The sequence below is a fragment of the Talpa europaea genome, assembly GCF_964194135.1.
Source record: "Talpa europaea genome assembly, chromosome: 3".
In the NCBI taxonomy this organism is placed as follows: Eukaryota; Metazoa; Chordata; class Mammalia; order Eulipotyphla; family Talpidae; genus Talpa; species Talpa europaea.
Window position 1 is genome coordinate 125,954,249 of NC_140069.1, and position 26,159 is coordinate 125,980,407.

General features: G+C 37.5%; 1 protein-coding gene across 1 annotated transcript in view; it reads left to right on the top strand.

Moving 5' to 3' along the window:
- Positions 1–887: 887 nt before the first annotated feature.
- CFTR (CF transmembrane conductance regulator) overlaps positions 888–26,159 on the top strand; it is a gene marked incomplete at its 5' end in the record, with an annotated part of 159,942 nt that continues 134,670 nt past the window's right edge. The window contains one exon of the mRNA XM_084229492.1: positions 888–940. Coding sequence (XP_084085618.1) covers positions 888–940 — 53 coding nt within the window. The remainder of the gene's footprint in view (positions 941–26,159) is intronic.

Here is a 26,159-nt window from a genome sequence, read left to right on the forward strand (position 1 = left end):
GCGGGTTAGTTTACACACTGTTCACCTGTCAATAACACACACTGGAGTCTGCCTGACTAACTGAAGTCGGACTGAAAATCTTAGGGAAGATAATTTTAAAATCCTGGGCGCGTAATGGAGAAAGCAATAACGTATCTTCTCTCTTTATAGGATTTCACCACCCTAAATACGTCTCTGACATCCTCGGAATTTTGCCTAAGCATGAAAGTAACTAAGCTTGGTTCTTCCTCCTACGCTCAGAGGAAGCGCTACAGAGAACACCTCACACTCGGGCGGCGGACTCCGGCTCTCTAAGGCTTCGTGCTGATGCGAGAGACATATTTTCGTTCTCTTTCAAAATGCACCTTGCGGTCGTTACCCGAGTTCGACAAGAATCTCGGGAAAAGGGAGCAGGAAGGCTCCGGCCGGCGGCGGCGGCGCGCTCCGGGCGCGGGGAGGGTCCAGGCGGCTCCCCCCGGCGGCTCTGCCCGGCGGGCGACTGCGGTCCTGGGTCGTCGGAGACGGTGCCCACCTGCGGGCCGGGCAGGCTGGACGGTAGGAAGGCGGACCTGCGGGGAGTGAGCGCGAGGGAGGCAACTGGGAGAGTCTGCAAAGGGAGGACAGGAGCTGTCGGGAGGTGCGAGGGGGTGGAGAAAGCCGCTACAGCAAAATTGCGGCCGGACCAGGCTGCGCCGGCTTTTAACCTGGGCTGTGGAGGCGGGGAAGCAGCACAAGGAAAGGGGAGGTGTGTGGAATAGGGGTGGGTGGGTGTAGTTAAGCGCTAATGACATCACGGCAGGTCAAAGAAAAAGGGGCGAGCGGCAGGCACCGAGGAGAGTAGGGAGTTTGGCTTTAGGAGCTCAAGAACCCAGCCTGCCCCAGCAGGGACCCGGGTGCCCCCAGAGACCATGCAGAGGTCGCCTCTGGAAAAGGCCAGCGTCATCTCCAAACTTTTTTTCAGGTGAGAGGGTGTCCAGCCGAGCTGTGGAAGGACACGTGCCCTGCAAAGAGGAGGGCTTGTGTATGGGCTAGGTTTGGGGGAAAGAGGAATAGTTTTTTTGTTTTCTTTTTAAAGATGCCCTGTGAGTCATGGTTAAGGAAGAGAAGGTGAATTTTTGTAGGAAAGAGAGAGAGAAGATTAAAAAAAATGGGAAGCCAATTGTTTGAATAGAGAACTAAGTCTACTTGTAATTGAAAGTCATACTCTCAAGACTCAAATTGTTGCTGTGCAGTTTTCTTGGATTTTTCTAAGAAATGTATGAGTTATAAACTTGTTAATGAAAACAGTTTCATACTGTTTGTTCATCTCCCCTTCATGCCACTGAACCTCAGATGTCTTCTGGGCACACAGAGAGCAAGTGCCAGACCTGCATGTAGTAGGTGCTCAGGAAACATTTGTTGACTGAATGTTGAGCTTTTTATGGAGAGTGGTAAAGTGGGTAATTTGTGTTTAAATAAAGTTTTTATTGTTATGCTGCTGATTAAATCTAAGGAGTACATTTCAAACTTCTATTAATCTTTTTTAAAAAGATTTATTTATTTATGCATACAAGAATGGGATACAGGCCAAGATGCTGGGGGTGAGAGGATTCACCATAGACAGAGTGGGGAACAGAACAAGCAGATTGACTGAAATACATTGCTGAGGGGAGCAGCGGGAGAGACAGGAGAGGTCTGCTGCGGCATGTGGGTTGCTCCCTGGCCGGGCATCGAACTCTTGCTGCAGTGGCTGCTGTTAGCGTCATAGGTTGTGTCTTAACCCCTTGCGCCACGAGGGAGGCCCCTATTAATCTTCCTTCGTACAAATGAAAACAAATCCTTTAAAACATCTCTTTTTAAAATAGAAATCCATTTCTACCAGTTTAAAATTTAAAGACAGGCCTCAAAATTATCATGGAAATGTGAAACCATAGGAATAGATACTGAGGTTATATCCAATTGACATTTAATAATTGTGCTTTTATCCTACTTTGCAAGTGATGAGACAAAAGCTTGCAAACTAAATCTAATGAGATTTTAAAATTAGAGTCTAAATTCAGTATTAGGCAAAGTGTAATTAAATGTAGCATTTCATATTTGAAGTGTTCTTTGGATACTATATCTACTTCTTGTTAAACTTACGTGAATGAATGAATAGGTGCAGCTCTCTCATGGGATATTACTTGACTCATAATTATCCAATGAATCAGCATACTCAGGTATCAGAAAAGCCAAATATATTATAAATATTCTGTATGTGTGTAAAGGGGTACTTAGTTTCACATCTGTGTTTTATTCATGTTTCGTAAACCTGGACCTCAGGTGCTAAGGAGAGGCCATTGTCTATTGTAGGAGAGCTCCTCCCTGTGGATGCAAGACTTTGCTCTTTGGAATCACCTTTTTGTTGATGTCTAAAGCACCTTTTGTTACTCCATCTATAAAAATTATCTGTTGAACTATTTTCCTGCTATTTAGGAAATGTGAATTGACATAAATTGTCAATCTTAGCAGAGTGCTGTGGGGAACTTAATCATTTCAAATGCAATTTTCAGAAGACTAAATAGTCCATACCTACTTTAAGTACCAAATATATCTAAGTAAATCTAAGTACTAATTTTAGGTGGCTTATTGTTTATTTAAATTAGGTCATTACTGATCTATCACAATACTTTCTTTTTAAAGCAGATCACCTTATAAATTTTAGTATAGTTTAAAATAATGCTTTCAGGTTGTTTGTTAAGAGCATACTTATTCCTGTTCTCCAACCTATTTCATAATAAGATACTCTAAGAATAGGTGTATTAAAAAAAAAAAAACCTTAAGCTCCTAGTATTTATAGGAACTCGCAGCTACTTAAAGTACCATTTATTGGAATCTTCCTTCTGGGTTGTAATTCTGAGAGAAAAAGTACTTTCCACAATTTCTGCAGTAGGCTAGATAGTAATGTTTAATGGCCAGGGGTGTTAGGCTTTAGATCCAGAGTGTTTTGATTCAAATCCTGGACCTGCTACGTAGTAGCTGTGTGACCCAAGGCAAGTTCCTTAGCCTCTCTGCGTTTGTGGGATCTGGCCTTTAAATTTTGACCTTTAAAGTCTTTAAAATAGGATCGTATGAAAGTTCAGTTTAGGTATTAACTTATATGACTTTATCATATATACAGAAAAAATTCATATACTTATGTCATATGCTGTTAAGTACCTTAGAATTTAACATTCTGAATATGATCCCTTCAGTTTCATAAAGGAGTAAAGTTGTCTGGATTGTATTTTAAGTATCGTTTTCATTGTCTCTTTCAAGTCACTTGGACTTGTTTCTAAATGACTTTTAACTATATCAAAAAATCAAAACTACCTTAAAATTATGAAGATTTTTCAGTATAATTTGTTTTGTTAATAGTCAAGTGCTAGCGAGCCTCCCCAGTGGCGCAGTGGTTGAGCGCTGGGTTGCGAAGCTGCCTGCAGCCTCTGCAGCGCTGGTTCAATCCCTGGCTGCTAGGAGGGGGGTCCCACAGGCGTGCAGACCTCTCCTATCGCCCGCTGCTCCCCTCAGCAGTGTACTTCAGTCTGCCTGCTCTGCTCCCCGCTCTGGCTCTGGTGAATTCTCTCACCCTCCCGCGCTTGTGACTATACCCAGTGCTTGTATAAATAAATAAAAATAAATATTTAAAAAAAATAGTCAAGTGTTACTTGAGTTTAGGTATTGTTCAAAAAATGTATTGCTAATTTTAAAGATATTTTCTTTTTTTTTTTCAAGATTTATTTATTTATGCATATAAGAACTGGGATACAGGCCAGAGGTGTGGAGGGTGAGAAGATTCACCAAAGACAGAGTGGGGAACAGAACAGGCAGACTGACTTATATACACTGCTGAGGGGAGCAGCGGGCAAGTCAGGAGAGGTCTGCTGCGCCATGTGGGTCTTCTCCCTGGCTGGGGATCAAACTCATGTTTCAGTGGCTGCTGTAGTGTCATAGGTTGTGTCTTAACCCCTTGTGCTACCAGGGAGCTACTTAAAGATATTTTCTAATGAAGAGAAGTATAATTGCTCTTAGCAACAGAAGATAATTTAGATTGTGACAACTTAAATGCTTTCTTAATTTTGCTTGGGTTTCACATCAAGTGTAGAGTTTGAAAGACATCTGAACTGTCAAATTGCTTATGTAAAAATGTATAAATATGCACATATATTTACAAACATAATCTAAAAGAGACTTTTCACTGCAAAGAATAAACTTTTATATCATGGAAGACAAGTACATTAACTTAAAACTTTTATGCATTAGGAAGATGTTTTAAAACTTTAACACGATATATATTATCTCTGGTGAGAGAATTTACCAGAGCCAGTGTGGGGAATAGAACAGGCAGAAGGACCGAAGTACACTGCTGAGGGGAGCAGTGGGTGTGGCGGGAGAGGTCTGCGTGCCATGTGGGACCCTCGCCGGAGGCCGGGAATCGAACTGGCGCTGCAGAGGCTGCTGGCGCTGCAGAGGCTGCGGCCAGCCCAGGACTCAACCGCTGCGCCACCAGGAGAGGCCCGATTATGCTTGTTTTTAAGAAATTTTCCAAGTTTACTTTTTAAATAATCTATATGGCAATTACTCAGTTTCTTCTCATGCCCTAAATTTTCATTATTCTGTCCAGTTTTTAGAATGTATATCAAACCATATGTCTGATGACATGGTTTGTATTTGGGCATGGTATTTAACCAGAAGTCTACAGCTATACTTGAAAAATTGTATGAGCTACACAGAATACAAGTATACAATGCTATAGGACTGGATATAGGGGTCCCACATATATTCAGAGATAAGTCTCAAGTAAGAGCAAAGAGTAATGTTAAGATAAAAGGTGGGAAATCAGCAAAGAATTGTATATTGTAAGTCAGGCTAATAAGATAATTTAAGACATTTTTATAATTATTAAACACAAACATTGAGATGTTTTTGAAGAAGTACACCAGAATTTATACCTCAGAATGGATGTGACAGTTAAAAATAGCCATCATAGAAAACCAAACTCTTATTGTAAATATTCTACCTTTGATCATAATATTTTTGGATCTCATTATGGAATTATCTTTAAAAGCAGTACAGAAATTATTTCTCAGATATATAGAGTAGCTTCATGACTTTATAGCCATTTTCTCATTATAGCTTGCTTTGATTAAAAAACAAATTACCCAGACTGGTCACATGTGCGTCTAAATGACTTTTGACTATGTTTCAAAATCATATCTACCCTGTAAGTATAAAGACTTCAGCATAATTTGCTTTGTTAACAGCCAATTGGTACTTAAGTGTAGACATCATTATTCCAAAATGTATTGCACACTTGAAAGGAATTTCCTACTGAAGAAAAACATAAGTACTTGAAGCAAGGGAAGCTTTATTACAGTAATATATCCTAAAAAAAAAAAAAACTAAACCCCATAAAGATGGTTATTATGAAGAGAACCACACTTATTTGGTTACATACATTGTGGTCTGTTGTAAAAACATCCATTACAGTGACTTTAACATTTCGCTTAAATGTTTGCAAGGCACGAGGAAATCTAAAATTATGGCAGTCATAACTGTTTTTGCACACTGTTGGGGGTGTTCATAGAAATGTTGCCAAGGGAGGCTAGTTACTCATACTCATAGCCCTATCCTGATCAATATATTAGGTTTGTCTTTTAGACAAGACCTGAACACTGACAAATGATGACTCCCCACAGTAAACCCCTATCTATTCATTTGCCTTTTGCTGGCTTTAAAAAAAAATGATAGTTGGGTTTTTACCTTGAGATATGTATTATTCTTGTGTCAATTTTCATTGGTTAAACTCTGTTTAAAAGGTACATTCTCTGCATCATCTTACTAAAATTATAGCTATGTGTATTTTACATAGTATATATGTAAAATATTTCATTGGTTTTTAATTTTGCAAGGTTTGAAATTCCTCCTTGCTTTTAAAATATATTCCAATGTTTTCTATATGCTAGTTAAATTTACTGCTTCCTTGACTCTCAAGGAATAGTCTTTTTTTTTTTTTTTTAAAGATTTATTTATTTATACAAGCACTGGGTATAGTAAGAAGCACGGGAGGGTGAATTTACCAGAGCCAGAGCGGGGAACAGAATAGGCAGACTTGATGAAATACATTGCTTGGGGGTGCAGCAGGCACGGCAGGAGAGGTCTGTGCACCATGTGGGACCCTCGCCGGTGGTTGGGGATCGAACTGGCGCTGCAGAGGCTGCGGCCAGCTTCGCAGCCCAGGCTCAACTACTGCACCACCAGAGGAGGCCCTCAAGGAATATTCTTATGTACTTATAATATGGTATAGCTTTATTATTCCTTGCTAAATAGAGAAGTAAATGTATTTTTCCTAACTGTTTTATCAATATTTTATGTTTGATACAATAATCAAAATAACCTCAGAGCCTCAGAGCCAACTGTTAGCCAACTCATGGTTTCCATTTATGTTTTGCAGGAAGAAGTAGTACTTAGTGTCACATTATTCAGTGTATAATGTTGAAACTTGTTTAAAAACCTTAAATGAGCACTGCCATAAATGTATTTTTAGTGTTAGTGTCATTTCATTGGAACCTGGAGTTTCAGTGTGATAGAGCTACAGTGTAAGTATGGGATTACAAAACCATCAGGGAAGGGTGTTAACCATTTAGCATGCAGCTATATGTTGTTTGTTAAATATTTAAAAACACCTGTGAGTCAGCAGCAATTTTGTCAATTTTGATTCCACTGATTTCTGACACATCTGTGTAGGGTCTGCTTCACTGGAGAAAATTCCCATGTGATGTAATGAGGTCAAGAGGGGAAACAGATTATGATAAGGGTTTAGTTGTTTGAGGATCTTGATTGAAGGTTAAATTTACAAGAGTGTTACATGAATTATTATGGAACCAAATATGACAATTTCATGTGCTTCTTTTCTAGCTCCTAAGAATGTGCCATATGGTTGTTTCAATGTAAAATTCATATTATATAAGGCTATAAAATGGCTTTATTATTTTACTTTGTGTTGGAAGAAAGCTTAGGCTTCTTTTAGCAAGAAACCTCTTAAGATTCAATTCGATTGCTTGATGTTGAGAATGAATATATTAGCATAGAGCTCTAAAAGATCTAGTTTTCACAGCTGTATCCAATTTGTAAGGCTCATCAAGTTTGCTGTTCTCTCTGCAGCTCCATTTGCTTATTCCTATATTTTGACATTAATGGCTGTTTCAAATTGTGAAGCCCTAGAAGTTTGGGCCTTCTATGACTTGTTTAGTATAGTATGCAGGCCATTTCAGATCTCCCGCATTTAGCAGTATAATAAATATTTCTTTTGATGATAATGACTCCATGGTGTGTGAACCTATAGACACACAAATATAGTAGAAAAATGACCTTCAATAATCCTGTAATGCAAGAGCATTCTGATATGAAAGGGTCAAGGCAGGTAGAACTGTGGATAGACTTTTAATACTTAGAACGATTATTCTACCAGGTTTTCTTGTGTTCCTTTAGAGTCAGGCCTTAGTCTTTGTGGAAAAGCCTCTGCTGATTTCCTTGCTTGTAGGATAAAGAAATGGTTTGAATATTTCTGGCAAGTTCTTACTGTTAGGATTCTTAGCCCCGAAACTGGACTTTACTCTGATATCATCAGAGAATTCTGTAGGTTGCTTTAAGGAACTGTGTCAGAGAGTATTTCCTCTATAGGTCATGATACAGGGCAGCTTGAAGGATGCTCTCATTCATTTACTCATGTGAGTAAATGTATTCCATGTGAGTCACTAAAAATAACAAGGTGGACAAAAATGATTTGGTATTGCCTTCATCAAAGAAGTTCCCTGAAATCCAAAATCTCAAGGGTTTATACGAACAGTCTATAAGGCTGATCAAGGAAGGCTTACTGGAGGAATCCATTAGCAGTCCTAAAGGAGATTTTTCCAGGCAAAGAGGGTGGGCACAAGTTAGGAACCAGTAGATTGTGAGTAGAACTGGCAGTAAGAGTGAACATCTGCTGGGAATTCAGAGAAGTGCCCTGTGACTAGCAGCATAAGATATGGACAGAGATTTGAGGAAGATGGATCTGACATTCTAGCCAGAGCCTGATGCTAAGGGGGTTGTGAGCTTCAAAGAATTTATCCTATTGGAAGTGAAAAAATCATGGATTTCAGTGGGGAGTTGACATGACTAGTTCAGAAACTGTTGCAATTTTGCAAAAGAAATAATGAACTGAAATAATGATTGAGAGAAAGATGGATTGGAAAGACATTAGGGATGTGAAATCAGGGGCCTTGGTAATTGATTAGATGTAGGAGGTGAGAGAAGAAAAGAATCAAGGAGAATGTCTACATTTGCTGACTTTGGTAACAGAGTAGTTGTGAAGCTTGCTGAGAGGAGTTTGAATTGGAGAAGAAGGCGTGGAGTGGGGGTTGAGGCCTCTGCTTTGCTTTAAAATAAAAAAGAAAATGGTGTGTATGACTCAAGGCCAGGTAATACGATTATTTGAAAATATGCTGAACTCATTTAGAGCTTACTCTTAAGTAAGAGATATTAAGATGTCTGAGGTGATAGTCAGAATTATAAATACTTCCTTCACACTGTTCAGCAAAGTCCAGGGTGGCAACTTGGGAAGGATTTAAAGTGCCCACTTATTTCACCTTATTGATGCAGTCACCTGAGAGTGCGTCAGGAGGAAGAAGCCGTATTCTAGGGACAGAATTGTTTATTTAAGTTCTACTTAGAACTTTCCTACTACCTTTCCCACCAAATGCAACAACTGAGTCTGAAGTGCCCCTAACCCACTATAATGTCACTCCTGAAAGCAGTGTTGTTTTTTTTTTTTTTTTTCTTATATCAGGTGACAAATACACGTCTGTTTTCTGTGATAATAAACAAGGAGGTATGGAAATCTGGGAATTCAAGTCTTCAGTGGCTAAATAAATGACATCTGCTATCATAAAATACCATTTTTTGGGTGTTAAAATTTTCATTATCCTTGAAAAAATGCTATATTAGTTTTACACCAACACTTTGGGACTGTTAAAACACAGCCACCTTCTGCCTAACTTCACCCCCAACCTCAAATGCCTCTTGAAGACTAAGCGCTTTAAAAAGAGACCTAAGAATTTAATCTGATATCAGTCATACCAATATGTGAAAATTAAGCTTTGTAGGCAGAATCCTTGAGGTTCTGGCAGCTGCTATTAGGATGACTCTCTTCTATCCATAAAAGTCAATATGTACTTTATATATATGCAGTGCAAACCAATATGCACAAAGCAAATGAATCTCCCATTGATTAATTTGATTATGGAGCCAACTTGGACCAACATTATTAATATAGTTAGACATTAAGTATACAGATCAATTAATTCAGAGTATAAAATATTTAAGTGCATTGACAGCCAAAATTTTATTCATTGTACTGAGTTTATAAAACTGATGAAATTAAGCTCAGGCATAACCATCTAAATATCAGAGCTAAGTTTCTATGCAATGAAATTTTATTAGCCAGAAAGATAATTATTATAAACATTAAAGTAAAAGTAACTGATATAAAAAACCTTTAAAAATACTTCCTATGAAATGTGAACATTAGATTGTTACATTTGGTTATATTTATTGGATTCAATCCCAAAAAGTCTTTAGATTGAGTTGTTAGCTTGGTAACTTAGCAGTCTTTTTAACTCAAAAAAACTTTTGCTGATTCAGTTCTTTTTGCTGCTTCACCACAACTCTTGTCTTCCAAGAGTTGTAATTCATGGCCCCACTTGATGGGGTAATGAACAGCAGAGTAAAAGTAGAGTCAGACCTTCCTGGTGGAGCAGCGGGTTGAGCGCAGCATTGTGAAGCTATCCGCAGCCTCTGCAGTGCCTGTTCAATTCCCGGCCAGCCAGGGAGAGTCCCACATGGCACGGCAGACCTCTCCTGTCTCACTGGCTGCTCCCCTTAGCAGTGTATTTAGGTCCTTCTGCCTGTTCTGCTCCCTGCTCTGTCTCTGGTGAATTCTCTCACCCTCCCATGCCTCTGGTTTGTATCCCAGTGCTTGTATAAATAAATAAATAAATCTTTTTTTTTTTTAAAGAAATCTCATAGCCAATATTTAAAAAAATAAATGAATAAAAGTAGAATCAGGTTATGGGGTTAGTTGACATATATTTTGTTTTTGTTTTTTTTTAAACAATGAGCCTCTAAAGCTGATGCTTAGTGAAAATATGATCAAAATTTGCTCTGTTGAAAAGGAAATCTAGCTAAGAACAGGATAAAGAATTTTTTTTTAGGTAAATATGCTTTGAAAATTAGGCGCTCTCACTTTTAATTAACATTATTTCTAAAGCTTGTTCTCAAATTGTGGTATACCAACCACTTGGTTTAAAACAACATTGAGGTAAATGTGTGTGTGTACATATATATGTATGTATGTTTATATATATATATGTATTATATGTATGCATGTGTATATTTCTAGATTCAAGTCCATACCTTCTGAAAAAGAATCTCTTGAAGAGGGTAACACAATCTCTACCCTCCCCCACAACATTCCAGGTGATTCCATTTGCCTACTAAAATCTGAGAACCATTAGGTCAATCTTAAGAAAATGGATTTAAATGGCACAACTCGTGCTTAATAAAATATTGGAAAACTACAGATTTGAGGGCAAAGAAGAGGATTCTACCACATAATCATATAATGTGGGCTACTCCTTTTTCAACCTTAGGGCTTAAGAAAGAATTTTAAAAGTTCAGTAAATTAACAATAGAAACAGATACAGTTCAACTTGTCACTGAATTTGAAATTTCCTCTAACATAGTTCTTTGAAATTTGCAGTTTTTCCTCCCACTACCTCCTAACATTTACTAAGCACTTTTCATGTATCAGGAATGAAACATATACTCACAGTGAAATCTTCCAACAATTTAGATAGGTTTTATAGATAAGAAAACATATAATTTAGAAAGAAATGAGATTTATACAGGTCACTCAGTTAATTCCTTTGAAATCAGTATATGAACTTAGATTGGTCTAAAGTCAGAACTCTACTTTTAATCAGTACATAATAGTACCCAAAAACCTAGAATGGAATTGGTGAATTAAATAATTTCACATATAGGTTTTCTTAATTTTACTATCTCTAAAATATATTATTTTTGTTACAAGCATTGTAAGCAGTACCATTAAAGAACTAGACTCAATTCTTCCTGGAATTGCCAGACTCCCACCCTCTCGTTGCTCCTTTGCGTAGGTCCATGTGGCAAGCCACTTGATTTGAGGTGTGGAAGGATGATGAGGGGAGTTTAGGGAGGGGAAGAAGGGCATTGTCTTAGGTTAATGAGGCCTTTAAAATTCTAAATGTCTAGTGTAAGAGAGAAAGACATGGTCAGCCAAAAGCTTAACAGTAACCAAGCACGGTCACATAGAAACGGCTCAGTTGCATGAAACTTGACTCAAACTGTTATTCTCACTCCTGTGTGTTCCGCCTAGGTACTAGCCATCCCCATTCATTTTTTTATTTTTCCAGATACAGCTTCCTGATATTCTACTTTCTCAAATCTACTAAGTCAGTCTTTCAGTTGAGATTTTATATCTACTCTTCTTACCTTTTCAACTTCACTCAATTGTGTTCCAGGTTCAGTCACTTCACTAGTCTTCTCACTACCGCTCCCCTGCTTTGATATCCTGCACTGTGATCACCGATCACCATCTCTAGTTGTTCATCACTGTGTTACCTGTTTCTCTATGTTTACTTTCTTGAGGCTGAAGGAAGAGGCAGAGTCCTCAGGCAGATGGTTCGTCAACTTGATATTTGACACTTTGAACATAAGTCTTAGATTTTACTATTGCAGAGATTTTCACAAATTTTTAAAACAATACTTTTATCATTCAATTCCAATTTGCAAAAGAAATCTTCCATGTAACTGCAGTATATACAAATAAAAGTGACAATGAAAGACAATAGCTCTTCTATAAATAGATGGTCTTAGTCTCCTGCCCCAAGATGAGGGCTGAAATGATTATGTAACATTTATACTCTATTTTCTTGGTCCTGTAGTCTTGGGTTTTTCAGTGTTTTGTTTCTGAAATTGCTATGCCTCTTATAATTGATGTCAAAAGAAACTTGTCAGCCAGGAATAAAGTGGACTCTGAGAACTTAACACATAGAAAGCATATATTCCTGTGCCCTCAGCTGAATTATTTGTATTGGTTGTCCTCCAAAAGATTGACTTTTAACTTAAATTTAGTTTCTTCCTTGAAATTTTTTAGAAAGATTATTCTGTGATCTAATTTTAAAGGAAACAGTTGAAACTTAGTCTGACGTTCGTCTGGGATAGCAAACATTGTAATTAAAGTAGTAGTTGTCCTAACTCAGCACTTTACCATGCCTTGAAATTATACAGTCTGTCCTATGGATGGAGGTATTATGAATGTAGCTTGCCACTGTATTTACACTGTAGAGTATAAATATTGTTACCCTATTCATGCCTGACAATATCTCAGAGTGATTCAGAAGAATATGTTTGAATGTGAAGAAGGCTTGGAAGAAAACTTTGATACTGAAAAAGAAAGTGATGGGTCATTGAGCAGATAAGTATATAATATTCTTCATTTCTAAAACACCCTTTATATTAAAGGAGCATTTCTTTTAGAAAAGGCTATTATTAATTTGAAGGTGAATATTATAATCACTGTCACTGTAATGTTTAAGTAAGCGTAGTAAAATACTGTAAAACCATGATAATATTGTATGCAGTTTATTATCAACCTCTTGGACTTGTGCGACTTTCTGTTATACTGGGATGAAACTTTGTGTGAGCCAGTATGCCAGAGATCTGATGGATTGTAACTGAGCTTGGCCCATATGTGCTGTAGTGACATGCTCACTTAGGCAATGTGGAAATAATCAGTGACAGATTGTAATATGTTTAAATATGTGCAAAGAGAAGTCAGGGGAAGCACACCTACATAAGGGGCAGTAAATGAGTTAGGCTGGTGGTCACCAGGATAATTTTAGATGAATCCAGTGTGCTAAAACTGTCATGTGATACATTTGAAGATGTGTGTTATTTTTATTACTATTTTTAAAATAGTAAAACATACTTCAAATATTGACATTTCAAATAAAAAGTGTGTGAACTCTGTGAACTGTCTTTGGGGAACCCTAGATATTGGAACCCATTGTTTGAAAACCACTGAACTAGGTTTTTTTGACCTTTGTGCTTTTAACCTTCTCTCAAGTCCCTCATTTTACTCATTGTGCTCTCTTACAAAATGATCTCACATTATACTTTGTCTTTTTCCTCATTTGTCAGTGCTTAGGTAGATATTTATAGTAGAAGAAGCATGCACTTTGAAATCAGGCAGACCTGGTTGGAATCCTCACTTTGTAACTTCTTAACAGGGATCTTGTGCATTTACTTAACCACTGATGATGATATTATGTTCATCAGTACAATGAGTTAAACACAACATGGCTCAGCATTATTATAATATATAACAATCATTGAATATTTCATATGTGTATTATTCAGGGTTCTCCAGATAATCAGAGCCAATAGGAGATATATCTCTATCAGATCTATCTTTCTATAGTATATACTGAAGAATTCTCTCTTATTTGGGATGTCAGCCTTTTTCTTCTATTTAAACCTTCAGTTGATTGAATGAGTACCACCTATATTATGGAGAGCAGGCTGCTTTACCCAAAGCTCATCAGTTCACATGTAAATCTTTTCCGAAATATCTTTTAAGTTGATACATAAAATTAACGATCATACTCTGTAAGTATTTTCCATGCATTAAGTAACAGCAAATACATCAGACATAGAATAGCTCTTTAATAAGTGGTAAACACTATCAACAACATGAATATTATAATTAATATTTTTTTCATTTTTGCCTCCATGTTGTAGGAAAGTACCTTTGCTCTCTGAATTTAGCCTACCTGTTATGTGCATTAGACCATGTACTTTCTTAGGATTATAAAGAATGATCTCTATAATGATCTCCTACAACTTTCTCTGCCTAATTACATAGCTGCAACCTTTACTTTGCCATTGGCTTTCATCTCCAACACTTAAACTTGTCTTACATACTCAGAGCATCACCTTTGCTCATATGCCTTGTTCTAACATGAATTCCCCTATTGCTTGGCACCAGCGTGTTAGTTTGCTAGGGCTGTTGTAACAAAGTTCCAAAACTGGGTAGCTTAAACCACAGAAATTTATTGTCACAATATTCTGAAGGCCAGATGTCTAAGATCAAAGTGTCAGGAGGTTTAGCTTCTTCTGAGGCAGTGAGGGACAATCTTTGCATGCCTGTCCCCTAGCTTCTAGTGGATTATTGGCATTCTTGGCTTCTCTTTGACTTGAAGAGGTCTTACCCTGACCTCTGCCTTCATTTTTTACATGGCATTCTCTCTGTGTACCTCTCTTTGTGTCCAAATTTCCTTTTATTTGAAGGACAACAGTGATACTGGCTTAGGCTCCTTCTAATGAACTCATTTTAGCTTGATCATTTAGGTAAAGACTTTTTTCACAAAGGTCACATTCTGAGGTACTAGAAGTTAGGATTCAAATATATCTTTTTGGCCTGGAATATACTTCAACGTGTACTGGTAATAGTCTTCAGGAACTCAACATGACATAGAAACAATTTGAAACTGTAAAGTATAATTCATGTGAAGAATTGCACTAATTTATGAAACTTTTAAAAGCTATGTGTACCTCATCTGAAATGGTACATGAATACTGTGGAGGCAATGCAGAAGATGTTGTTACCTGACATGGTAATATCAAGGAAGGTCAAATTTAAAGGGAGTGTTTGTCCTTGGGTAGACTGAAGAATGATTTTCTACGTGTAAAATTTTGACACATCTCCACTAAGAATTAATAGAATAAAGACCAGACATTAGGTATAATATTTTGGTAATGAAGGGAGATGAAAATTTTATTGAGCAGAATTAAGTAATCTTGGCTGAAAAGTATAGGATTATCGGCTTTAAGTTATGACTCAGAAAAGGGGCAGAAAAGTTATTGAAGGAAGGTCTCTAAACAAGTATAGACATCCTCACATTTGCTCTGCACTTACATGAGACATGGAAAATGTTTTGACCTTTTTTGGGTGTGTAATACATTTGAACAGGAGTCAGGACTGAGCAACATCCACTTGCAATTATATTAGTGTCCTCTCATGGACTATAAACAGCATATTTAGGTAATCAGTTAGCACATTAATTTGTGCACTTTTTATGTTGTCCTAGGTGCTGAATAAGAAAATGGAGATATAAAGGTATAATTATACTGACATTGTCCTCAAGAAGTTAGTCATATAGGAAAGTAAGCTAGCAAACCAAATATAATGGGACATTAATTTAAAAATTAAAAAATAATTGAATGACAAAACAACAAAAATACCTGTAAGGTGTTTGCCCTCAAGTTGCTGATGGTCTCATGTGCTTAGAAACAGGATTGGGAGACAGGTAAATAGGCAAATTCTGGTAATGGCTCAGATGTAAGAAGTATAGGAGAGAATGGAGCACACAGTGGAAAATAAACCTAGGTTTCAGGAAGGCTCACACATACATAATTTGCAGAAACTTTCAGTGCATTTCAGGTGTCTTGGAAATAGAAATCAGGTTTTAATTTCAAGTAAGTTATTAATTTTTCTTCAGTGTTATCCACGAACAAAAGCAAAAAATGCCATGCCAAGTGATATGAATAAGAGAATTCTTTCAAAAATTAAGAGCCACCTTATTATCAATGGTTGCATCCAGTTGGTGTTCCTGCAGAGTTCAAAAGGAAGAGAATCTGGCTTGATATTTCCTTTAAAGTTCATTTTCCAAAAATGCACATGGAAATGAGATGATGACATTTTGAGATCATAATAAGTGTGAAATACCTATAAAATTTTTTCTCTAAATCGTGATTTGTTTTATATCTTCTTTTATGACCTAATTGTAGAGGTGGCCATTTTCAATTGCTTATTAGGGTGAGTTAGTGATTCAGTTATTCATTATTGTGTGTTTTGAAGTTGATAGGGCAAAGCAACTTCGGATGTCATGGATCTGAATGTTAGTGACAATAAAAAAAAAAAAGGACAAAGATTAAATGAAGGGAATTTAAAATGAGACTTCAGTAGCCTTACTTCCTTCGTAAATCTTAAATTAATTGCTGTCTCCATTCCCTGCTTCTGTCATCTCTTTTTCTTCCTGGGAGTCATAGTATGGATGAGTAAGGGTTAGCCAACATCAGTCTCCTCCTTTACCTCTTAGGAATTTTGCCTTCACTGTCTCTTCCAGTAATGTCAAGGCCTCAAGAAAATAAAAAATAGTGCTCCACAACCTCAGCAACAGATTCTGAAACAAATCCTGACTTAGGCATGTCTGCATACAGTTCAGTTCCTCTTCGCCAGAAGGGGGAAAATTAAAGGAACTATACCTTTTAATGCTATAATTTGTTTTCTGTAGAGCAAAGTAATACAGGAACTATTACCAAAGTATTACCAAAGTAATAATGGAAGAGAAAGAAGGGTTAAAATGCCACCAAAACCCCAATTTCCTATATAGTTTGAGGGTGGGAAATCATCTGCAGCTGAGAATCTGGATTCCATGCCATGCTGCCTTTTGGACCCTTCTGAGAAATAATCATGAGTAACAAAAACATAACAGTATAGCAGGCAGACAGCATAAAACAATTAGAGTGAAGCGGTTAAGACAAATAAGCAAAATTCTGTATTTTGACTGATCATTTATCTGTTCAGATGATTCCAAGCTGAACCCTCGAGACCAGCATTATTATGACTGAATTAAAAAGAATCATCAGCCTTGCCTTCCTAATGCAGCATGTTTTAGTGTTACTCTTAGAGTATTAGATCTTAATTATCTTCATCTTAAAACATTTTTATCCTCAAGCTGTTGGTTGGGACTACACTACGTTATTATATTTTTTCAGCTTTGGGGAAAGGTTCTTCTGGATAGTAACTGGTAAGCTGGTGTCAGAGAGGATTTAATAGGTAATGATAACTTTGTGTTTGTATAAGGATGGATTATTAAGTCATTTAGATTTTGAACATGAGAATCTGGCCTGTGCTTTGCCAGAATCAGTTCATACCAAGAAGGTCCTTGAGCTGCTTGGAGGATTTCTGCTTTCAAGCAAGCACGCAGAGTAATCTCCACACTGTGAAAAAAAATTCAGCAGAAAATATCAAGAAGCTGTGATTCCAGATGTTGAGTTAATTCTAAAATGACAACCATGGCTTGGAAAGGATGTGGGTATTTCATTGCCCAGGGATGGAAGATTATTAGAGAGTGTTTACTTTGGGTCCTAATGATGGTGTCTGAACAGACTCAGTGAACAAAGAGCTTCAATGAGGGATTTAAAGTTAGAGAAAAAGGGAGGGAATACCAAATAAATGGGATAATTATAAAACAAATACCAGCAAAGTTAAATCAATATATCATGTGAGAGATATCCTTCTATCACTCATGTGAAGTATGTTTTGTTCCTACTTTAGAGAGAAGAGGTAGAACTTGTTTTCCTTCTTTTGCTCTCAGCTACCACTGGGCATGCTGGCAGCTGTTGCTTTGCTCTGCTCTCTCTCATGCAGTATCTAATATAACAGTAATAGTGCTGAAGTTATGATAGTCACACAAGTTTCTCACTATAAGCTTTACAAATGCCAGCCAATGGCATTTCTACCGTAAAATCTGAACAGCAATTCGTTTCGCCGCTTCCTTATTTTTTTGGTTTCAAATATATTTCATATTGCCAAAGGAAATAAAAAGCAGAAATTAGAGAGCAATGTATCACTTTTCTTTCTCAGTGAGTAAAAAGCTCCTAAAGTGAACTCATACAAGATGCATCATCTTTATAGGGCAGTTAATATCTTTTCTTTTTAGCCACTTGTTTCAGCTATAATCATTATTGTGGTTTTTATTAGTGACTTCATACCCAGATAGAATAACAATCAAACTAAAACCTTGGAACAATATTCTGAGGCTGCTTTTCTAAAGTACAATGGCATGGACAATAAATCAAAATACTTTGCTCCTTCTCTGTTTATCTTTCAAGATGGGTGGGATTTTTGGTTGTATTGCTTGTTTCTCAGTGATCTGAATCCCTGAGATCCAAGTCATGTGACTAAATTAGGTATAACTGTTACAAGTGGCCTTTCCATGCCACACTAGCCAGTTTCTTTGCAATACTTCTTGCTATTGCACCTTTTCTGTATGCATAGTAGTTGTGACAATTAAGTGTTGCTTCTGAGACACAGGAAATAAACAATTTACATAGCTCATGTAGCATGTCACTAATTCTTAGGTCTTCTCATGGGCTTGCATAGGATATTAATGTCTTGCAGTTGGAACCCAGGGACTAACATACTTGAAAGGGCTATGAGTGTCAAAGTCTTTATAATAAAATAAGCATTTCACCAGTTCTAGGAGTGAAAAATCAAACACTTGGAAAAGCTTTAATGTTAATACTGATAGTTCATTTTTGTCATTGTTTGTGTTAATGACACCTTTATTGATATATAATTCAAATACCAAACAATTCATCCATTTAAAGCATATAATTCAATGGTGTTTAATATTTCCACAGAGATGTGTAACTACCATTACCATCAGTTTTAGAATGCTTTCATCATTGCAAAAAAGAAATGACACGGACAAGCAGACATTCCCCATTCTTTCCTCCTCACCTGCCCTAGGCAACTAATTTTATTTTATTTCTATAAAGTTTCCTATTCTGGGCCTTTCATATAAATGAAAACATGTGAACTTTTGTGATTGACTTTTTTCACATAACAAAGTTTTCAGAACTCATCCATGCTGTAGCATTTATCAGTGCATCATTCGTTTTTTATCTTTGAATAATATTCCATTTGTAGGCATATACACTTAACCATTCAGTAGTTGATATTGGATTGTTTCTACTTTTTGCCTATTTTTAAAAAATGCTGTTATGAACATTTGTGCATGAACATACATTTTCATTTCTGCTGGGCATATACCAAGGAGCAGAATCATTGGGTCATATGGTAACTTCATTTTTAATATTTTGAGGAACTTAGACTGTTTTCCAAAGTGTCTGAATCATTTTACATTCCCACCAGAAGGGTATGAAGTTTCCAATTTCTGTGCATCTTTGTTAACACCATTACCTGTCTTTTTAATTTTAGCTGTCCTAGTGGGTGTGAAGTGGTATCTCATTGTTTGATTTGCATTTCCCTAATGGCTTATGATGTTGAAACAATCTTTTCAAGAGACCTGGGACATTTGCTTATCTTCTTCTTCTTTAAAAAAAAAAAAAGATTTATTTATTTATTTATACAAGCATTGGGTACAGTCAGAAGCACAGGAGGGTGAAAGAATTCACTAGAGCCAGAGCAGGGAGCAGAGCGGGCAGAAGGACCAAAGTACACTGCTGAGGGGAGCAGCGGGCGGCAGGAGAGGTCCGCACGCCATGTGGGACCCTCCTCCGGTGGCCGGGGAGCAGCCGGGGATCGAACTTGCACTGCAGAGGCTGCGGGCAGCTTTGCAACCCACTGCTCAACCGCTGCGCCACTGGGGAGACCTGCTTATCTTCTTCTTTAGGAAAATATCTGTTCAGATCTTTGCCCATTTCTAAATTGGGTTATTTGTCTTTTATTATTGACTTTTAAAAAAAAGATTTATTTATTTATGCATACAAGAACTGGGGAACAGGCCAGAGGTGTGGGGGATGCGAGGATTCACCAGAGACACTGTGGGGAACAGAACAGGTGGATTGACTGAAATATACTGCTGAGGGGAGCAGTGGGCAAGTCAGGAAAGGTCTGCTACACCATGTGGGTATCTCCCTGGCGGGAAATCGAACTTGTGCTACAGTGGCTGCAGACAGCTTCATAGGTTGCGTCTTTACCCTATGCACCACTAGGGAGGCCCTATTACTGTATTTTTTTTTTTTTTAAGATTTATTTATTTATTTATTTATATAAGCACTGGGTACAGTCAGAAGCACGGGAGGGTGAGAGAATTCACCAGAGACAGAGCAGGGAGCAGAGCAGGCAGAAGGACCGAAGTACACTGCTGAAGGGAGCAGCGGGCGGCAGGAGAGGTCTGCGTGCCATGCGGGAGCAGCCGGGGATCGAACCGGCGCTGCAGAGGCTGCGGGCAGCTTTGCAACCCAGCGCTCCAGCGCTCAACCGCTGCGCCACCGGGGAGGCCCCCTATTACTGTATTTTTAGAGTTCCTTAAATATTCTAGATACAAGTCCCTTATTAGATATGTGAATTGCTAAACTTTTCTCCTATTTTTTGGTATTATTTTTCTACTTTCTTAATGGCGTCTTTTGAAGCATAAAAGCTTTAAATTTTGGTAATGTCCGGGCCTCCCTGGTGGTGCAGGCAGTTTAGCGGAGCGCTGTGAAGCTGTCCATAGCCTCTGCAGTGCCGGTTCAATCCCCGCCACCCTCAGAGCAACCCACATGGTGAGCAGACCTCTCCTATCTCGCCTGCTGCTCCCCTCAGCAGTGTATTTCATCAGTCTGCCTGTTCTGTTCTCCACTCTGTCTCTGGTGAATCCTCTCACCCTCCTGCGCATCTGGCCTGTACCCCGGCTCTTGTATAAATAAAATAAAATCTTAAAAAAAAAGTTTTAATAATGTCCTATTTATCTACTTTTCTTTTTTTTTTTAATTATCCCTACCAAGTGTTAAGAGTATATATTAAGAACATTACTTTGAAGTCAGATGGATTGAATTTGAATCCTACCACACATTTAGTGTTTGATGTTCAAGCCCAATTTTCCCCATGTATAAAGTGGAGTTACTATAATTCTTATGTATAAAGATTATAAGGATTCAATGAGATAATAAATTTAAGTAATAACAAAATACTAGTTATAGCACAAAGTTCCAAATATTAGTTATTATTATTTATTAATAAGAGCACTTTTTTTTTTTTAAGCCCCAACAGCTGGGTTCCTATAGTGAGAGCTGAGCCCTAAACTGAGAAACTTTCACTTAACTTGGGAGGGGGCAGTGAAAAGTTAGTGATTACCTTTTTTTTTTTAAATAATAAATTTTATTTTTATATTCCCCATACATTTGCAACCCCCCCATTCTGACCCCAATCCCTCCACTCCCGCCCCCCACTCCCCAAAAACTGTCTCTGGTTCATAGTTTTTTGTTGATTTTGATTTTCACTTTCTTATAGTTATTCATTTTCCTGGTCCCTTATTTAAGTTCTCTAGATTCCTGCTATGAGTGAGACCATCTGGTATTTTTCTTTTTCTTTCTGGCTTATTTCGCTGAGCATGATCCCTTCCAGCGCCATCCATCTTGCTGCAAATTGCATGTGTTTATCTTTTTTGAATGCTGAGTAATATTCCATGATATATATGTTTATGTACTTTTCTTATGTTCTTTGTGTTTTTACTGTCAAATTTAACTGTGTACTGTTAAACCTAACTGTACTGTTTTTTTCTTCATTAGTCTTTTTATGGCAAATTTGATCCAAGTGTAGGCTTTTGGTATCATAGTCTTATTTTTAAATTCTAACTCTTTCTGGACAAATTATTGAAGCTCCCTTACTCATATGTAAACTGGAAATAATATTAGACTTTATCTCCTGAATCGTGGCAGTCAGATAAAATAATGTATGAGAAACACTTAGGATTTTTCAGGGATGTCATAATACACTGCTAATATTAACTATTATTGCTTTAATTCCAATAATGATAAACTCTAGTGCTCTGGAACTTAAACTGAAGCCAAGTAGTTTATATAAGGATGCATGTAGTAATGCACAATTGCCATGTTTTATAGGCAACATTGAATTTAGTCCCCATGAAAAGCAGGTAAAGTAGTGATGGTAGTTATTATTTCTAGCAGTTGCTTAAGGATAGTCTTTTCTAAGATCATGTGACTGGGAAATGATAGAGGTAGGACTATGACCTGGGGTTGTCTTTTTTTCTTAAATTCACTAATTCAGTTTTTTCCAGTAAGAGAATTGTAGTAGGAGTCACATGACTGGAATTTTGCAGTGTTCAGGATGAACTATTTCTTCAGACAACCATGTCAGGAATGAAAAAAATAATTTTATAGGAAATTAATATTGATAGTGAACATTATATGATAATAGTATAGTTAGAAAATATTTCACCAGAAGTCTGTGATCATTGCAAGTGTAATCATAGCAAGTAATGGATTATAATTTTATGTTCCTCCTTCTGTAATTAAGAACTCCCTCTGTATTTTGAAGAGCTAAAATTAGAGAATGCAGATAAACCACAAAGAAAATACCTTTGCAGACATTTTATTAATATGCTTACAATCCTTATAGTGAGAAGTATCTCATAAAATGGGCAAATTGATTTTCTGTTTAATATGTGGATTCATATGGCAGGAAGGTAAATTAACTTGCATTAGGAAGCCTGTATGGTTTTAAATTCTAGGCCTCCAGAAGGTTTTTCAGAAATGGTGTGTGGTCTTTTGTTGAGTAGCAAATAATTATCTTTGCAGAGCTTCTGAAATTCATTGTCTACGTTTACTTTATAGTTTACTCATCTCGATAAAGAAAAAGAACTTCTGTTGTTCTCTTGGTAAGATTAAACCCTCATGAATAATTAACTTTCAAACACAAAAGTGACTGGTCTCTAGCAAGCATGTACTTCCTAAAGTTGATTGAGCTGATTGAGATGATTATTGCTGATAAATTCACAGTTTTATGGACAAGTATCAAACACTGTTCAAATACTTTGTGGAATCAGAGAACAAGGACTTACTGATTGGACCTGACCACAGGACAACATTTTGGGGTATAGTGAAACCTGCAAGTTTTATATAGGACTTTTAAGAGCTATATACCTCTACTTCAAGTTTTATTTTCACTAAAATCCTTTGAGAAAAGTACATCTGATTATAACGTTGAATCTAAGTTGAGAAAACAACTGCAAGTGTACAATTGCAAGTGTAATCATAGCAAGTAATGGATTATAATTTTATGTTCATTTGAAGTGTTACTCATATGAGTTTTTTTGTCATTCCTTTTTTTATATATATATGCAAGAGCTGGGGTACAGGCCAGAGGCATGGGAGGGTGAGAGGATTCACCAGAGACAGAGCAGGAAACAGAACAGGCAGATGACAGAAATTCACTGCTGAGGGGAGAAGCGGGCTCGACAGGAGAGTTCTGCCACACCATTTGGGATTCTTACTGGCTAGGATTGAACCCGCACTGCTGAGGCTGCTGGCAGCCTCACAGCATGGCGCTCAACCCGCTGCACCACCGGGGAGGCCCTTTTTTGTAATTTTTTTTTTTTTATGAAGTTGAGTTCTTTTTTGTTTTTAAAGATTTATTTATTTATTTATACAAGAACCGAGGTACAGTCCAGATGCATGGGAGGGTGAGAGGATCCACCAGAGACATAGTGGGGAACAGAACAGGCAGACTGATGAAATACACTGCTGAGGGGAGCAGCGGGTGACAGGAGAGGTCTGCCGCGCCAGGTGGGACTCTCGCTGGCTGGCCGGGATCGAACTGCCGCTGCAGTGGCTGCAGACAGCTTCACAGTGCAGCGCTCAACCGCCTGCGTCACCAGGGGAGGCCCCCTTTATTGTAATTCTTATAGGATGAGTTGACTACCAGTCTCAAATCAATCCTGGTCATCGTAAACATTAAGCAAAATAGCTAAAGCTGTGATGTAGCAATTTGTGATTTATTATCAGTCTGTACAAATCTTCTTCTTTTTTTCTCTGCCTAAACTTTAACATTTTCTTTAGTTAGAACCATCCATATTATATTATAACCTACTTCAAGCTCATGTAAATATATTGTATATATTGAATGAAAAATATATTGGCTATATTGAATGAAAAATATGCTATATATATTGGATAATAAAGCCACTAGTTTATTTAAATTTATTTATACAGAGTAGTTCCTATTTAATTATTTCATCCTAAAATGGAAAAGTGTAGATGCGTTTATTTGTCAGTATTTGGGAAATGAGTCCTGCAACTAGTGTTTTGAATTTGCCATTTAATTTTATTTAGTTAGTTAAATGCAAAGTAATGTTAAGTACTGTAGAAGCATGATTGTTTTCTACGAACAAAATATTTTGGACTGATAGCTGACCTTCATGTTAAATTCTAGCAGATGAAAAGGTCAGATGCCCCTGTTAGATTAAACAAAGCCAAATGTCAAAGGAAAAGTGATTATAAGCTTTAATTATGTGCTTTTAGAGGGATAGGTTTTGTGAAAATCAAGGCTTTAATAGAGGCTATAATTGGAAAATTCTTTTAATTGTAAGGAATACTAGTTACTCCATGCAAAATTGAAAGTTTAGCCTTAAGAAAGGAAACTAATTAAGTAGTTTCATTTTGTGTCTGTATGTATGTTTAAAAAATCAAGTGATAGCATGTTTCCTCAATAAAACCTAAAGCCTCTTATAATTAAGTGAACAGAAGAGTATATCAGGAGTACTAAACTTTTTTTTGCAAGCTAACTTAAAACTTACGTTATAAAAAGTTGTATATTGGGCCTCCCTGGTGGCGCAGCCAGTTGAGCTCAGTGCTGTGAAGCTGTCCGCAGCCTCTGCAGTGCCGGTTCCATCCCCGCCAGCCTTGGAGCAACCCACATGGTGAGGAGACCTCTCCTGTCTTGCCTGCTGCTCTCCTCAGCAGTGTATTTCGTCAGTCTGCCTGTTCTGTTCCCCACTCTGTCTCTGGTGAATCCTCTCACCCTCCAACGCATCTGGCCTGTACCCTGATTCTTATATAAATAAAATCTTTAAAAAAAATTGTATACCTTAGAGTTCTCTGTCTGTTATCCCATAATTAATGAGTAGCTAGTTTCTGTTAGAAATTGCCATTACTTTGCAACTGTCACAACTTGTAAGTAGACTATTCATAAGGCCACTGTTAATATATAGTGACAGCCTATGAAAGAAGGAAGAGATCAATTAGAGGTGGGACACATTCAAAGAGGAGGAATAGGGTTTATTGCTTTTGTTACTCAGGTGTGTCTGCTTTGGTTTATAAAGCACCTTGGATACTCATTGAATTTTTTTTTTTAGATTTATTTATTTTTTAGAGGTTTATTTATTTATTTATACAAGCACTGGGTACAGTCAGAAGTGCAGGAGGGTAAGAGAATTCACCAGAGCCAGAGCGGGTTGCAGAGCAGCCAGAAAGACCGAAGTACACTGCTGAGGGGAGCAGCGGGCAGCAGGAGAGGTCTGTGGGCCATGTGGGACCCTCGCCATTGGCCGGGGAATGCACTGGCGCTGCAGAGGCTGCAGGCAGCTTCGCAACCCAGCACTCAACTGCTGCGCCACCGGGGAGGCCCAATTCTGAATATGTTTTAACCTACTCAGGATTATTTGGAAGGAGTGCTTGCTATAGTTTTATAGTAACTCATATTTCATTATGAGTCTGAGTGTAGGTACTGGAATTTTGTTTATTTATTTTTTTTATTTCTAAGACTGACCTTGAGGTTGTCCCCTTGAAGGGACAAAAATTTCTTTCAATCTTACTGGTCTAACCTCATGGAATGAATTTTCTCTGTAAGATAATGCTCATGATTGCCAAGCAGCCAAAGTTTAGTTGATTTTAGCTCTCATATTTATCTTAACCCATATTTTATTTCAGGATACAAAAAATAGGTTTACTATAGTGAACCTGTCAGGAAATAATAAATTGTATTAATAATTATAGATAGCTAATGAACCTTAATATTACTATATATGTTAGCTCTAACGCTAGGCTGTTGCTCTATCTTGATAACCAAAACTGTGTGTCATGATGTAACATCATACTAAAATGGGCACAAATTAACACAGGACACTTTTTATAAAAGCAGCCCCAAACCATGTTACTTTATATAAATGTATAAATAAATAAATAAATAAACAAACAAACAAATAAATAAATAAATAAATAGAAATGAATTGGAGGGGCCTCCCTGGTGGCGCAAGGGGTTAAGAGTCAGCACTATGAAGCTATCCTTAACTACTTGTACTGTAGCACAAGTTCAATCCCCAGTGAGGGAGCTCACTGGGGCAGCAGACCTCTCCTGTCTCACCTGCTGCTCCCCTCAGCAGTGTATTTCAGTCACTCCGCCTGTTCTGTTCTCCACTTTGTCTCTGGTGAATCCTCTCACCCCTGTACCTCTGGCCTATACCCCAGTTCTTGTATGCATAAATCTTTAAAAAAAAATGGGAATGGTCATC